At 39.9% G+C, this 16,114-nt stretch overlaps 2 protein-coding genes across 2 annotated transcripts in view; both read left to right on the plus strand.

Annotated features, from left to right (window-relative positions):
• NPR3 (natriuretic peptide receptor 3) overlaps positions 1–16,114 on the plus strand; it is a 466,739-nt gene that overhangs the window by 173,689 nt on the left and 276,936 nt on the right. The gene's annotated exons all lie outside the window — the stretch shown is intronic.
• SLC45A2 (solute carrier family 45 member 2) lies at positions 241–9,947 on the plus strand. Its single transcript, XM_065739714.1, is given in 3 exon segments — positions 241–679; positions 1,743–1,919; positions 9,118–9,947. Coding segments are annotated over 3 exon segments (855 nt in total). The 3' UTR covers positions 9,357–9,947.

Here is a 16,114-nt window from a genome sequence, read left to right on the forward strand (position 1 = left end):
CTGCAACAGTAATGCTTTAATCTGGGATAGCTGGGAGCTCTGTAGGCGCCCCAGAGCACAGAACTGCTGGTAACACAGGCTTCCCCGCCCCCTTCCTTCATAACTTGTGATCGTGGAGCCATGAAAGTATGTGAGTCCCTCCCCCAGAACGGACAGATTGCACCCAGCATATGATCAGGGCTCCATGTCAGCCAGACCAGGCAGCACTGACCTGCCCGAGCGCTGCACGTAGCCAGAGCGATGACCTTAACGGAACAGGACTTCCAGGGGTCTCCTGCACCCCCTTCTGAGGTGGCTAAGGCAGACATGGACAACACAGGAGGGAAGGAGGAGGCTGCTCAGCCCTCCACAGCAAGGACTGGAGTGCTGGTGCCCAAGCAGCGAGCAACAGGAAGGCTGATCATGCACAGCATGGCAATGTTCGGGAGGGAGTTCTGTTACGCTGTGGAGGCTGCCTTTGTCACGCCGGTGCTGCTCAGTGTAGGGCTGCCCAAGAACCTGTACAGCCTGGTGTGGCTCATCAGCCCCATCCTGGGCTTCGTGCTGCAGCCCGTGGTAGGTTCCGCCAGTGATCACTGCGCCTGTAGCTGGGGCAGGAGGCGACCTTACATTCTGGGTCTGGGCATCATAATGCTGGTAGGCATGGCTTTGTACCTCAATGGGGACGAGATGATCTCAGGTAAGTGAGGGGAACGCTCTGCTGACACGACAAAACTCATCCTAGTGTTTTGAATCAGAAAGAAGGATAGGGTTCCTTTTTTCTCTGTTAAAATTGGGTGTTAAATTGGGGATCATGCTGCTGAGCTGGACTGAAGGAGCTTAGGAGCACTGCAGTCTGTTATGTTCAATCCTAATGCTGTGTGTTATGTATCCTGTACATAGTGTTCAGTAGTTCGTGCATGTGATTGCAGTGTTCAGTGTTGACCTGGCTGCCTGGTCAGTTAATAGAATAAAGCATTGCTTAGGCCCAGAAATGTATTTGAGAACTAAAATTTGCTTTCTTAAGTTAAATGGTTGATGTTGTTCATCTGATGTAGTACACATTCTAAATGAATCTCTGTTAGTTCCTTTTTTGCATGAGTTGACATTCAAAACATTTATCTTTAATGATTGCAGCACTAACAACTCCATGGAAGCAATGCACCTGGAATGTGCAAATCCAATGATTTCCCTATGATGCTGTTCTAGTTCTGCTTGAGATGTAACTTCTCAAACACTTGGTGGAAAGTTGTTGCTGTCGTAGTGACAGGTGACTCCTCCTGAGGGGGAGGAGTGTGTTTTCACAGATTTGTTCTCTGATCCTGGATATCTTGGCTGTTGTATGCAGTTGTATTCTTTTAGCCAGGAAAAGATGTTAGGCCAATCCTGATCGCCTAAAATTGTGGAAGGGTGGAACAAATGGAATGAGACAAAAATGTACTCCAAAATACATGTGCTTTAGGCTGCCAGAACATGCTGTAGAAGTGTAAAGGAGTAGGGAAAGGCAAATTATGCTCTTGACTGTGGATCTGGGAATACTCAGAGCTTCTGCTGACCCAGAGTTCAAAGTGAACCTAGGACAACTCAGTGCTGTGCAGACTCTAAACCCAGTTACCCTGCTCCTCAGATGTCAGTGTGCTATCACTGGTTCCTCATGCGTAACTAACCATTGTTTAGATTTGGAGGAATCCGGAAAGATAAAATGAGGTTTTGCAAAACATAGCACTATTGCTGTCAGAATGAGAGTTTTTTTTGTTTTGTAGCTTTCATCGGTGAGAGAGACAAGCAGCGGACATGGGCAATAGTCATTACCATGCTGGGAGTAGTGCTTTTTGATTTTGCAGCTGACTTTATTGATGGCCCCATCAAAGCATATTTATTTGATGTCTGCTCTCATCAGGATAAAGAGAAGGGTCTGCATTACCATGCTCTCTTTACAGGTACTCAGATCCATTCTTTTCCTTCCTGCTTGGAGGGAGGGGAAGAAAATTGCATGGATTTTGTAATCACTGTGTACTAATCTTGAATGAACTGATCATCTGATTCTGTGCTTCAGTCACGGGTCTGTTGTTGCTGGGTTTTCACTGCTACAGAGAACTGCAGCATGTGGTTGCTGCTGTAAGAACACTGCTGCAGGAGGCTGCAGGCCTAAGCATTTACAGCAAAATAGCCACGGCTCAATTAGGAACAATTAACTATTTTCAAAAATGAAGTAATATTTATTCAGTTTATTCTGATTTGCAGGTTTTTGATGAAGTCATAATTAGGGGAAGTAACTTGTTGGGTTTTTTTTCCATAGCACTTAAAAATAAATAACTCTTTTACTTAGCACAGATTCCTGAGCAAGTACTCAGCAGTGCAGCTGGTGCCCATTTTTAGAGGTGCTCCAACATACGGCACCTTCCAGTATAGAAACAGAAGTTCCATGTAACATTCATAGCTTCATAGCTTCCACGGAATAAGACCAAGGGGTTTAGTCTCGGTTCAAGCTTCATTTGGTTGCCTTTAGACATTTATAATGTTGCTGAGTTACAGAGGGAAAAAGCTCACACAGAACAGGAGGCTTTGTCCTGTGCTGCGAAAATGCACAGGGGATGCACATAAAGCTGTGTACCTGTTATGTTACTCAGGAATTGCTCCCAGCTGTGTCTGGGACAAGTCACTGTGACAGCACTGGACAAAAACCAGACAAGATAAGAAGCCATACAGCCTATGCTGATGCAGATTTTTGTGACAGCTGAGCTGTAGCAAGAACAGAAGCATATAGGCTCGATGGCAGCCCTCTGCTTCCTGAGAGGGGCGGCAGCCCCCATTAGGCCTACCCTCAGCCTGCTCTGCTCTGGGCCCAGCACACCCAGGGCCCTCCGTCACAACTCGTAGAGCATAGTAGTACTGACAGTGGTACATAGCAGTACTGACAGTGGGCAGATTTTGGATATTTGAAATAGCTGGATCCTGGAACCTGAGCACAGATTCTAGGGGAACCCGAAAGCCATGAGGGAATGAAATGAATTTTAGCCTTGAGAAACAGACAAAAATTTTTCTAATCACTTGTTTGGACAGAGTGAGGACAACACCATGTGCTTTCTGTAGCAAGGTTGTCTTTTCCTAAACAGCTGATTGCTCACCCCATTCCTGAAGTTACAGAATCATAGAAACATTAAGGCTGGAAAAGACCACTAGGATCATCTAGTCCAACTGTCAACCCATGCACACTGTGCCCACTAACCATGTCCCTCAGTGCCACATCTACATGTTTCTGGTTTTCAGGTCTGCCCTTGACAGTAGTCCTGCAGCCCTCAGAGAAGCCTGTGCCAGCACTCTGATGATGTTGCTTTTAAACTGCATTCCCTAGAATTTAATCATATTATCCATTCTCTACAGCTGATATTTGTCACTCCTTTTTCTGTCCCCATCAGACACAAAAAACATCCTTCCTTCCTCATTTTTTCTAGCTGTGTTTTGTGTATTATTACTTTTCTACTATTTAATTCCTTCTTTTTATATTAAACATCTTCAAGATTTTTATCTTCAATTTGTCTTCTCTGTTTTTAAATTCTAATCATGAAACTGGATGGATTGTGGCTATAACACTTAGTACCACTGAGATGAGAAGAAGATGCATGTGACACAACTTGCAGACTGTGCATTCCAATATCATGATTACTGTTAGTCAAAACAGTATGCAAAGAAGACCTCAAACATCAAACATGAACTGCTGTACAAACACTGAGCGTAGGTTTTCTTCCAAAAGATATTAAAAGCTTAATTGTTCTTCATTAAAACAAGCAGCGATACAGACCCTGTAGGATTCAGTAAGACACAACAAAGGATGGCTGTAATTACACGTAAGAGGAAGAGAAGTACAGAAAACCCAGAGTGGAATTATAATACTGTGGTTTTTATGTGAGGCAAATTTAAGTCTTGTTATTTCTATTACTTTTTGTTGGACAGAATGGTTCCACCACACACTGTCTTTACTCACCTAAGTAGAAGGGTGGAAATACTTCCAAATCTTTTAAATGCTCTATGCTGAGCAAGTTCTCTGTCCTGCCAAGCCACCAGGGAGGGCAGGACTGCACAAACACTTCCTCTATCTGAGCCAATGCAGTGGTGTGTGCTTCCTTGTGCTTCACAGTGTGCACTGTGTGCAAAGGAAATCATTGTTTAGAACAAAAAAAAAGTGAATTCTTCTTTTATCAACTCTGAGACATACAGACATCTAGTGCAGAGAAACTCAGATTTTGGTGATTACAAAGCACTGCTTTTTATTTCCTTTTTAAAAGAGAAATCACACAGAAGCAGTATTTCAGTCTAGAGTCAGCTACCTATGGTACAATTTACAAATTCTGCTTGATATTCCAGAAGAGTTTTGTTTCATGTTATTCACTGTTTCAGAGAAAAGGCAGCCTTAAAGAAATGTTTCTGAGTCATGCAGAGTATTTGCTGGAAAAGAGATGGAGTCCCATGTTACTATATATTGAGATCTCTTTTGAGAGCTCCTGATATTTTGATATCGTATTTTGATAACTGCTTATGTATGTGATTAGCTCAGAGTTCCAATTTCTTTTGATTCTTCTTATATATATCCTGATATCTGGGGAGTGATTATTCAGTGATTTCTAGAGGGAATTACATGATGAGAGTGTTGTGTACTGTTTATTGATTTTATAAATGCCAGTAGACTTTTTTTTACCCTTTTTCCCCCCTGTAGGCTTAGGAGGAGCTCTGGGTTACCTGACAGGTGCTGTGGATTGGGGTGAAACTGTACTAGGATATTCCTTGACGTCAGAATTCCAGGTGATTTTCCTCTTGTCAGCCTTGGTTTTCCTCATCTGCCTTATCATACATCTACGCAGTATTCCTGAAGTCCCACTCATATATGGCAACGAAGAGACAAAGCTCTTATTGGAAGTGACTGAGCCCTATAAGTACAGCTCCATAGAAGAAATCAAGAATGGATACTTACCGTGTGCTAACTTAAATGATACGAGTAAGACAAAGAAAGATACTGACTCATCGTATACAGAGGTAAGAAGAGAGGTGATTTTATAACCCATATCATTTTATCATTGCCAACCATCAGTAGCCTTCCAATTAGCTATTGCTGGCTAACTGAAATAGAGCCCTTTCACACACATATTCAGAAAAAGTATCCCCCTGGATTATTTCTTCTTCTGACCTGGATAGAAGGTCAGATCTAAATCTTCTTCCATTTCTCTCTGTTTATTTACAAAGTATTTCCTGCAGGAGTGATAGAAACGGACTTGTCCTGATGCTTTGGGAGGGTTGAGAGAGCCAAATGCACTTTTCTACTCTGTGTCGGTTTTCTTCATATCCTATCCATCTGAATTTTGTCAAGAGGATATAATTTCTCTGTTAGTCTTTGTAGAATTAACATCACATAGTGGGCAGGAGATACAGACCATTAATATTTGATGTATCTCTGTAATTTCCATTGAAATCCACACAATAATACATGTTGTACGTGGACATGTTTGTTCTATGGTCTGGTGGCAAGTGCTCATTGTTTTACTGAGGATTTATTGATAATACTGGTTTGTCAGAAATTCCTAAAGTGCTACCTCACTTCTAGGGTTTTAATTTTATTTTGAAGTATTGCTGTGGCTGTGCCTTTGACATAAGTTTCAGGTGGGATAGAGGAACTTCTGCAGCAAGTAATCAGCAGTGGTTTGTTTTATTATTTGATCTTACAAGAGATTGCTACAATCTAAGATAGATTGCAGAAGGAGAATCTACCTGAAAAATACCTGGAGAGATATCTGTAGAACAGTGGCTTTCACCACTAAGAGTCATCAGCAGGAATCCTCACTGCACTTTCATGGTATTCTATTTATGCCATGTCCAATACACGTCTGGTGCCAAGTAAGGTAATGAATAATGGAACAGTCACCTGTAGCTTTAATTTCACTTCTTTTTCCTATCATTACTGGATATATATCCTCAATACAAGTTGTCAGAAGTCAAATAAAAATTACCAAGAATGCTCAGATGGTTAAGTTAGATATGAATGAATCCTATGAATCCTAAAGTTTAAGCTATCATTATAATTGATTTATTGTCCTTTGCTGTTTATCATTTGTATTTGAATACCATTTGTTATTTTGAAACCAAACACGAATATCATCACACCAGACACTACAAAAAGCTAGAATAAATTATGAGCACTGACTGATGAGAATACCGGGTGCACAGCAACCAAAGAGACAGTTTGTTAGCAGAGTATGGTTGGCACACAGAAGTGTGCTTCCCGTTTGCCCACCTAGCTTGGAGCACAGTAAATTTCACCAGCACTGTTCACTCACAGTGTCCTCTGAATTGTCAGAGATGCTTGGTAGCACTGACTGGCCAACATGGGCTGTGAAAGAAGGGAAAGGGACAGAAAAAGAGCCCTTTACCCAGCAGAGAGCATTCCTTGCAGGAAGCCAGGGAAGCAGAGGCTTGGGGTAGCCTCTGGCTTGGCAAGAATCCCAGTGAATCAGTAACATCTGACACGCAAGATATAGCTTGCACTATGGGTCAGCTTGTGCAATTGCTCTCCTTTCTAGGTTTTCAGTTGGTCAGACCATCAGAAGTTTGCTGAGCTTTGATCTGTCTCATGTTCCTTTGATGTGTCCAGTCTTGGATAGATTCTAGACGCTCACCACCAAAGTGTTCTGTCTCTCGTTTTCCAAGTTCATTTGTTACTGTAATTGCTTCCTTGAAGAAATTGTTTGGTTTCCTGTTTTTTTGTGTCTCTTTTTTTTTTTTTTCACTGCAGGCATTGTGGCCCCTATTTCTTCTAAATTAAGGAATATGCTCTTACATACTAATAGCTTTCATGGTTATTAATGAGAGTTGATCTCCTACAGGAGAATCAGATCGATTCTATCAGTAGGAATAGGAATACAAAGTTATTCTACATTTGTTATTTGGTTTGGTGCAACGTTACTGAGAATCTACTGCTGTAAAACTTGTACAGTGGATTCCTCTCTATCCTTAGGAATCACCTTAGGCTTTAAGTTAAGTTGGGTGATTTTATAGGGAAATGGGTTGGCTATTGTGAACTTTTGAAGGATAAGCCACTTAAACTGAGACAGACTTCAGAACTTTGTTTATAAATGGTAGTGTAGAATGTCTTTGCTGTTAAGTATTGAATGCATGCATTAAACATCTGTTTCCATTTCCACTTTCTATGATATCTAAATAGAGAGCAAGCATTCCTCTCTAGATTTCAGATTATCATTTATAATTACGGCAGTGTTTTTTGTAGTTCCCTGACATTATCTTATTACTGTGTTTATAAAGGATATTTTAAATAAGTCTGTGAAAGAGTTGAATAAATTATATAAACTAAGTAAAAAAATAGTAAACATCCTTGAAATAATACTGATGATCCATTATGGGATTATTTATTTATTTATTTATTTATTTTGTATAACTGTAGTAGAATTGAACATTTTCCCTGCTTAAAACACAGTTAAAAGAGACAGTGACGCCTAGAGAAATTCCAAAGGTTTTGTACAATATACAATTCAAGGTGAAAGTAGGCAAATTGAATTTTGTCATTCCTATGAGAATTTCCAACTTCATAAGTGGTGGTTATTCATAGAGCAGCTTGCTGCATAGCCTAGCTCTAAAGAAGGCAGGGCTGTGAAGAGTAAATGGAACACTGAAGGGAAGCAATGATGTACTGAGAAAAATCAAATGACAGCAGTGGTCTGATTGTTGTGTTAAACTTGGGAGGTGGCTGAGCTTGGTTGTTTCCTTACTCCACCCCTTCTCAGTGAGATGGAGGAGAGAATAAAAAGGAAAAAAATAAAGCAGAAGTCATGGATTGAGATAAGACTATTTGCTGTGATAGAGCAAAAGAAAATTATAATAATAGTGAAAAAAAAAAAGAATATATGAATGTAAATAACAAGTCATGCACAAGCAGCTTCTCACCACCTCCCAGCCAATGCCCAGGTTGCCCCCTGGCGTGGAAGAAAGTGAGATGAACTCTGCAACTCCCTTCAGAGCTCCTTCCACTTGATGTCATATTGCATGGAATATCCCTTCGGCCAGTTGAAGTCAGCTGTCCTAATTCTGTCTCCTCCCAGCTCCTTGGCCTTTTGCTGTGAAGGGCTTTGTCTCTGTACAACACTGCTTGGCAACAACTATAAACATTATGTGTTATATCAACATTGTTCTTCTCGTAGAACCAAAACAGCATCATACCAGACACTCTGATGAAAACAGTTCTATCCCAGCTGAAGCTAAGACATTGATGCATGTGACTGAAAAAGTGACTAAGGTTTTGAGCATAAAGTTCAGATGAGGAGAAGGAGATAAAATGGAGTATTGAAGACGATCAGAGTTTTTTTCCCAGTCAGTGAGACTTTTTTTTAACCTATACCCATGATATTTTGATTTTGAAGTATGCTTTTTCTCCCATGAGACTGGGGGTGTCCAGGTGCTCGTCTTTATGTCCTCTGGACAGTAGGATGTTTGCTGCATCTCCTGTTTTGGGTGCTTCTTCTCCTGTTACACATCACTGTCTCTCACTGCTTATTGAGGCAGGAAACAGTATGTAGCGAAAATTTCATTGTGACTCTATACCAAAAAAGGTGGAACACAACACATAGTAGGGAATAGGAATGAAGGATAAAAACTGCTGTATTCTACAACTGATATATTTTAATTCTGAGGAAATATTTTTGAGTTTTGTTTTTTTCTATGGCAGATTTAAATCTGCAGTGGTAAGCTGGTAGTCTTCAGGAAGAAATTCTTTTGGTGCTTATTAGTTTAGTTTGATTTGGTTTTTGAAAATCCACTGAGTCTGTTTTGGCAGAAATTTTTTCCTTGGTTGTACTCATACATAATAATCCTACCCACTGTTGCAGCAGGAAATACCACTACATCTTTACTGATGGACCCCAGATCTTGGAGAGTCCTTGTGATCTTTCAGATGACTTTATTCAGCAATGATTCTACAAACCAAATAGGTAGTGAAGGACATTCAGCACCCAGCAAATCCACTCTAGCAAAAACAAAAAAACTTTGGAATTCTAACATGAGTCCTTCTCTACTTGCTGTTAGTATTTTATTAGCTTTAAGGGCAATAACACTATATTATTGTTAAATACTTGCTTTAAGGCTCAAAGGCGGATGACACTTAAATCACTCTTGAAGACTCTTTTAAGCATGCCATCCCACTATCGCTACCTGTGTGTGAGCCACCTGTTTGGATGGATGGCTTTCCTGTCCAACATGCTCTTCTTCACGGATTTCATGGGACAGGTAAAAGTGTAAAATCCTCTTGCTTTTCTTTCCTCATAGCATTTCCTCCTCCATCAAATATCAATGAAGATATTATTATGAACTTGAAGACGTGACTCTGGCTCCAAGCATTTTTCCACATTTCATTGCCTTAGTTTTTTTGGGTTTTTTTTTTTTCCTCCCTCTGTGGAGAAGTAAGAAGTAGTTTTTGTTTCCTTCAGTGTGTATGAACGACAAAAGAAAAAAAATAGAAGAAAGAAATTCTTCTATTTCTTCTAAGGGATTGATTGAGTGGAAAAAATAGAGTGTGTGGTAGGCCTGAAAGAAAAATAAACATCATCTTAGCTAAATTAGGGGAAGGGAGATTAATTAAGAAGGTAGAAGTGGAGGGAGAAGGAGAATGAGAAATGAGAAACACCCAAAGGAAAAGAGCAGAGGAGTCTCTGTAGAGCCCAGGAAACAGTAGAGTGCAAGAAATGAGGAAGAATCTTTTATGTGACAGTCTGGGAGAAATGGGTGTGAAATCTGGAGAACAACGCAGAGGTCATGAGGGCACTGCTTGAAAGATTTCTTGGCTGCTAGCCTGTCTTTCCCTGCAGGAGGTACTAAATATATGCAATAATTCCTTGCCTTTGTTATCTTTGTGGCCTCTTTAGGTTGTGTACCAGGGCAGTCCTTATGCTTCTCATAACTCCACACTTTACCATACCTACCGAAGAGGAGTGGAGGTTGGATGCTGGGGGCTGTGCATCAATGCGATTGCATCCTCAGCCTATTCTTGTAAGTATCCAGGAATGTACTCCAACACTGATGTTAAAAACAAAAAAACAAAAAAACAACCCAAACCAACCAAAAAAACCCACAAAAATAACCCAACCAAACAAAAAAACCTCTCTTTGCTGTTCACTTTTCCTTATGAAAAAATAAATAAGTAAAAGAAAGAAATGATGCCAAATTAACAGGTTTTATTTTTTTGTTTGTTTCTTTTTCACATGAAAATTTTAACAAGTGTTAACATTTTCAGCAGTGTTAGAAATCTGTATCTTAACATGAACAGCTCTTGCCTGCACCATATGAAAAGGGGTCACTCTGGGAGAAAGGCATTGTGGATTGACTCTGAGCACTGAAAATCATTCTAAAGCTAAAAGCTAGAGTAGGATGAATGTTGTGGGCATCGTTCTCAGGGGCTCTTTCACCTACCAGTCTTGTAGCTATAGGTTTGAAAAGGCTCCTGTGATGGCATCTTGCCATCTGCATTCTTCACAAATAAACTTTTTCATAATTATGTAGAAGTTTATGGCAAAACCATGAACCTTGTTCTCCGAAATTGTGCATAAATATACCAGCTAGCTCTCTAGATAAATCTTACCATAACTCTTACCCAGAATAAAAAAAAAATGCTATCCAAAAACTCACACCAGTAGCATTTTGGGAGTTGAACTGAGCATCTAAAAAAAGCTTGAGGGAAATCCCCTTTGGAGCTCAACTACAGGCATTTATGTAGTACCTCTCTCAGCTCAGACAGAGGTTGATGCCAAATGTTTTTGAAACAATCAAACAGCGGAAATGTCTGAAGTTGTCCATGGGGGTAAGTCCTTCCAGAATGGCTGTTAACTCCTTCTCTGAGCTTGGTTATGCCAGAGAAAGAGCAGACAAGCATTCTGCAGAAAATTTGTAACCGCAGTAATTTGAAGCAACTTTCAAAATCAGTAAGACTTTCCCCTTTACTGCATCTTACATAATAAAACTCCTAAATGAATTTCCTGGTGAGATGTTGCTTGTTTTGTTTAACTCTTGGCAGCCATCTCTCTCTCTTTTCACAGACGTGCAGAAAGTCCTTCTGCCGTACGTAGGATTAAAGGGACTTTATTTCATTGGATACCTACTTTTTGGATTAGGAACTGGATTGATTGGCTTGTTTCCCAATGTCTATTCCACTTTGGTTCTGTGTTCACTTTTTGGAGTCATGTCCAGCACACTGTACACAGTGCCATTCCAACTCATTGCAGAGTATCACAAAGAAGAAGAGGTAAGTTTAAAGTCTAATGAAGGGTAAATTTGTCTGAATCTGCTTAGTCTATTTTGGCTGAACGTTGGATAGAAGGGGTGAACGGGTTTTAAATTATAAATTTAAAACTTCTGATGGTTCCATGTGTTATCAACAGAAAGTTTCTGTTAATAGAGATCTTCAAATCTTTATTAAATAACACTGATATTATGAGCTGTGTTGAAGCTAGATGAGAGCTCTCAGCTAACATCCCAGCTCCAGAGAGTCGCCAAAGTCCCGTACTGAGATGAATTATCATCGTAGCTGAAATAAGGCCAATTGCAGTATGTGTTCAGGCTGTAAGCAGCTAGAAGAGAAACAAGCAATCTATGTTGCCTTCAGGGATTGTCTGTCTGAGAATAAGATTTAAATCTGAGTTTTGTGGCCTGTTTAAAAGCAAAAGGAGGAGTGGTGCTCAGTCTGAGCAGCTGCTGTTACTACACTACTCGGGGAGGCCGAGTTTGTTCATGTTAGCTGAGGAGCCAACTTCTGAGTCCCTGAAGTTAATGACCACCCTGCACAGGCTGTCAGAAGCTTTAGCTAATTGCAAAGTGTTGGAAAAACCTGTTATCTGATAAAGATATGCAATTAAAGTACAAAGAGTTGTATGTAGTTCTATACTCAGTTGTATTCCACGTTGTATTCCAACTCCAGTTATATTCCATCCCCATTATATTGGAATACAACTCCAGTTATATTCCACCCCCATTCTTCTGGGGTTCTTTTTGGTCCTTTGCATTCTGTTTCCAAAGGGAATCTGGAAAATCCGGCATTCTTTATATCATGCTTCTAGGCATAGATAGACCTTAATGTCTTGTAAAGTGTTGTGGTCTTTAATGGAAACATTCTAGCAAGTTAGTAAGGAAGTTGGAAACCAGCAGGACTGAGGAGAATTGGAAGCACTCAATAGAAGTCCTCATTATGTCCAGTGACATTTGAAGAAATGAATAAAGAAAATGTTGAAACACAACAGAAGATAGTTCAAACTAGCTACAAAAAATATAGCTGAAACATGACTTGAAAGTACATCCTACTACTCTGTATGATTTCTCGATACCACCATCTAAATGATGAACATGAGAAAACTCTAAATTACTCAAAGAAGTATATGAGGATTTTTCAAGTTGATTAAATATTTCATAGATCTGCTTAATCGTTTTTCAATTATTTTCTGTTCTTTCCAATAGGGAACAATTATGATGTAGAATTTTAGAAAGATTTTACAAAGTGCATGGGTTGAACCCAGTTTAGGGTGAGATCATAACCCTAACCTTGGGGGCAACCAAATCAGAGAGAGGAAATAAAGGCAAAATTACAGCCCAGTTCTGAATCAGATCTGTTTCAAAACAGAAGTGAAATAAACATGCTGAAGTGTGCATGGACTTAAAATATTGTGAATTACCTCAAATGTCATTTATAAGAGCACTTGTGCTAGTTATGCCATTCGTTAAATGATAATCATATGTTAGCTCTGACATTAATAGAAGTAGGTTTGTCTTAAGCCTTCTACAACATGTACGAGATGATAGAAAAAGTATAGAGGAAACATCAATTGCAAAATTGCTTTCACTTACACTTTCATATTATTGTGGTTGGAACAACTGACACAGAGGAATGCTGGGCACAGCCCAACAAAATAAATGTAATTAAAAAAATATATATATTGTGTCTCCAATTGAAAACACTGCATTGTTCTAGAACAAAGAATTTTCCCTTAGTATACAATCTATTGAAATCATAAACTGGGTTTTAAATTGCTGCCATTTCAATTCCTTTTCCATGCTCTCTTCCTGTAGGATCCTAATCCATTTTCAGTCCTGCTGAATTAGGAAGTCACTGTTGGTTTCTGCTGTTTTTCAGCTTTGTGTGGTAAAAGCTGGAAGACAGTGTAACTAGTGTTGCGAAAAAGCATCCTAATTACAATCAAGAGCATTTGGATGCTAGGAGAGAACAGCCAGCTAGAATATAGCATGGAAACTTTCTGTCTGTTACAAAGCAAACCTCTCCAAACAGCAGCAAAACAATACATATTTAATTATCGTCATGTAATTATATTGTGAAACAGGATAGGTCCTTATGGAAAGGACTCACAAAGTTAAACCTGAGTCTGTAAGGGGCCTCCAGAGATAATCTGGTCCAATACCTCAGTTCAAGCAGGGTCACCTTGAGCAGGTTGTCCATGGTCTTGTCCAGTCCAATTTTGAAGATCTTCCTAATTGGATACTCACCACTCTATCTAAACAACATGATTCTATGTTTACCAAACCACACAGGATGTGAGATTGTATATGAGATGCTCATGTACCATCAATGAAAGCTTTTGCCCAAATTCGTCTATTATTTGAATTTAAAATCATTAACAATGGTATTCAGCATGTAGAGGAATTTGTCTCTTTATTCATTTTCAGATAATTATTTTTTTATCAATAAAACCATCACATTTAGATTTTAATACTGAACTCCTTCATGTGCTTCAAGGCATAACTTCAGAGCATCTAGTATAACTTCAGATCACAGAGCTTCATTACAATGAATTATGATCTTTATATGTGTGGGACATAGTATGATTCAGTTTCCCCCTGAGGTTCTCTTTATGGTTGGATTTGACCTTGAAGATCTTTTCCATTCCTTTTCCACTCCATTACTCCTAGGTGATTCTATGATTCAGCCATGTGAGAGTGGGAGCTAAAACATCCTTGATGAGGTGTCCTGTCCTGTGAAATTTTCTTCTTACTTTAGTTTGCCAGAGCTCAAGTAGAGCTGAACTTCAAGGAGCTGATCAAGTTTCAGTTTTTTCCTTGAGAGAAGGGGTAGAGGAAAAGTTGCAGATTGTGGAAACAGGACGATTTGGAAAACTCATTATCACTTGAACAATTTCTGTTTGAATTTTGTAAACTCTGTGGGACATGCACTAAAACCAGAAAGGGAGAAGAGAGCAATTGGCCTGTTGCAAAGCATCTGGATGTTATGACATGAGAGATTCAGCTTACTGGCCATGCCTTAGTCCGCTTGGACTTGTTTTGTGCTTATTTCCAGGACCTGAGTCTGCAGCAGAAAGAACAAGGCACAGAGCACGGAAGAGGCAAGGGCATTGACTGTGCTGCTCTCACCTGCATGGTCCAGCTGGCACAGATCATTCTCGGTGTGGGCCTAGGGCTCTTGGTCAGTGTTGCTGGCAGTGCAGTCACTGTGATTTCGGCATCAATGGTGGCTCTGATTGGCTGCTGCTTTGTTGCTTTTTGTGTTCGATATGTGGGGTAAGTCTGTGTGAAACAATTGGAAGAGATACCCCCCAGAAGGTCAGCGGCCCTGGTTCTGTTGCCATGCTGATACTGCTGGTACATCCTCCTCTCTTACCTGCTTGGAGTGGCTGCAATTACGGAGTATCATTTAAAGACAAAGTGAAGACTTGGTGAAATTGGTTGCCTAATGCCTCAGGTAGAAAGCTTCTCCTTCTGACTGCTTTATTACTGCCTTCCTGCTGACCTCAGTGCATGAACACGCTATTACACTTGAAGACACATCTGCCTGTGGTATCTTGATACCCTACATGAGGACTCATTGTGAAACTGATTATCAATCTGTGGAAGTGAATAGATGAAATATGTGATAAATTCAAGAAATAATGAACATGAACAGAGCAGGGATTATAATTATTTTTTTTTCTTCTCATTTTGGGGATATTCATTCCTTTTGGTGGTCAAAAGCTGCAGAAGCATCAAGCAGGTGTTAGAGATTATGTGCCATCATGTTGTATGATTTGTATGTAGGTCTCTCTGAAAGTATGCCTCCTATTTATTTCCGTGGAAGCCACAACATATTCAAAGAGCACAATAGCACTCTTTGTTAGAGCAAATTCTTTTCTACAAAATGCCACCATTAGTTATGTATTTTTGACAGCGATGAAATGACAGCTAGCATTTGCCCAGTGTCACACCACCCACCTCCATGCTGATATCCACAGACATTCAGCAATTTTTTATGAATGTCAGTGGGTGCCTTTTTTTTTTTCACATGGAAGAATTCAGTGATACACTTTTGCTTCATATGCACTTCCATGTCAGATGTGACTGTCAAACTGCCCCTCTGCTGCCATCTGTTGCGCAGCAACTAAATGTAACAGAGTACTGGTGGGAAGGTCGAGCCTATGCTCCCATACCACCAACACCCACCTCTGATGTTGTGAGCCAACACAGTAAAATAGAAGGCATTACTTTTGAAGCAGCACTTGTGCTACTGTTAAAGGGGATAATTTACCTCCCTGCTGCTGTAAAATCCTATTTGGGTGTGGAAGGTGGCTGGAGTGTAAAAAAAATGAAGCATATTGTTTAAAAGTATATCTGTAAAGTAATTGTTTTATACTATATCCTGCTGCTTGTGTATAACTGAAATGACAGCACTGACTGAGCTTGTCATGAAAGTCTCCCTAAGGCTGCTCTGAAAATCTGTGTTTAGGCACCTAAACAATCGATCTACAGGAAACACCTGCCATTTCTTCACTCTCAAAACTCCAGCCTCAAGACTTCATTTATAAATGAAAAAATAAACTCAGCAAAATAAATAAATAAATAAATAAACCGTGAGGTGGTACACCACTCAAACCTTGACACTGAATATTACAGTATTCAATTTAATATAGTTCCTTATTTCTCTATTTTCCAGCCTGGAGCTGTGCTTGAAACCTTTTATGGGTATTCTGTGGGTGACTGAAACACAAGGGCTCAACCAGGACAAAAAAAGGGAGAAGGACAGAAAATGAAGGATGGTTTTAATCTCAATTCACTTATTGCTATCATTATCTTCCATTGATGCAGTATCTCCCAAGAG

The sequence above is a fragment of the Cyrtonyx montezumae genome, unplaced genomic scaffold (assembly GCF_038088225.1).
Source record: "Cyrtonyx montezumae isolate F1298 unplaced genomic scaffold, pur_monq_1.0 scaffold_25, whole genome shotgun sequence".
In the NCBI taxonomy this organism is placed as follows: Eukaryota; Metazoa; Chordata; class Aves; order Galliformes; family Odontophoridae; genus Cyrtonyx; species Cyrtonyx montezumae.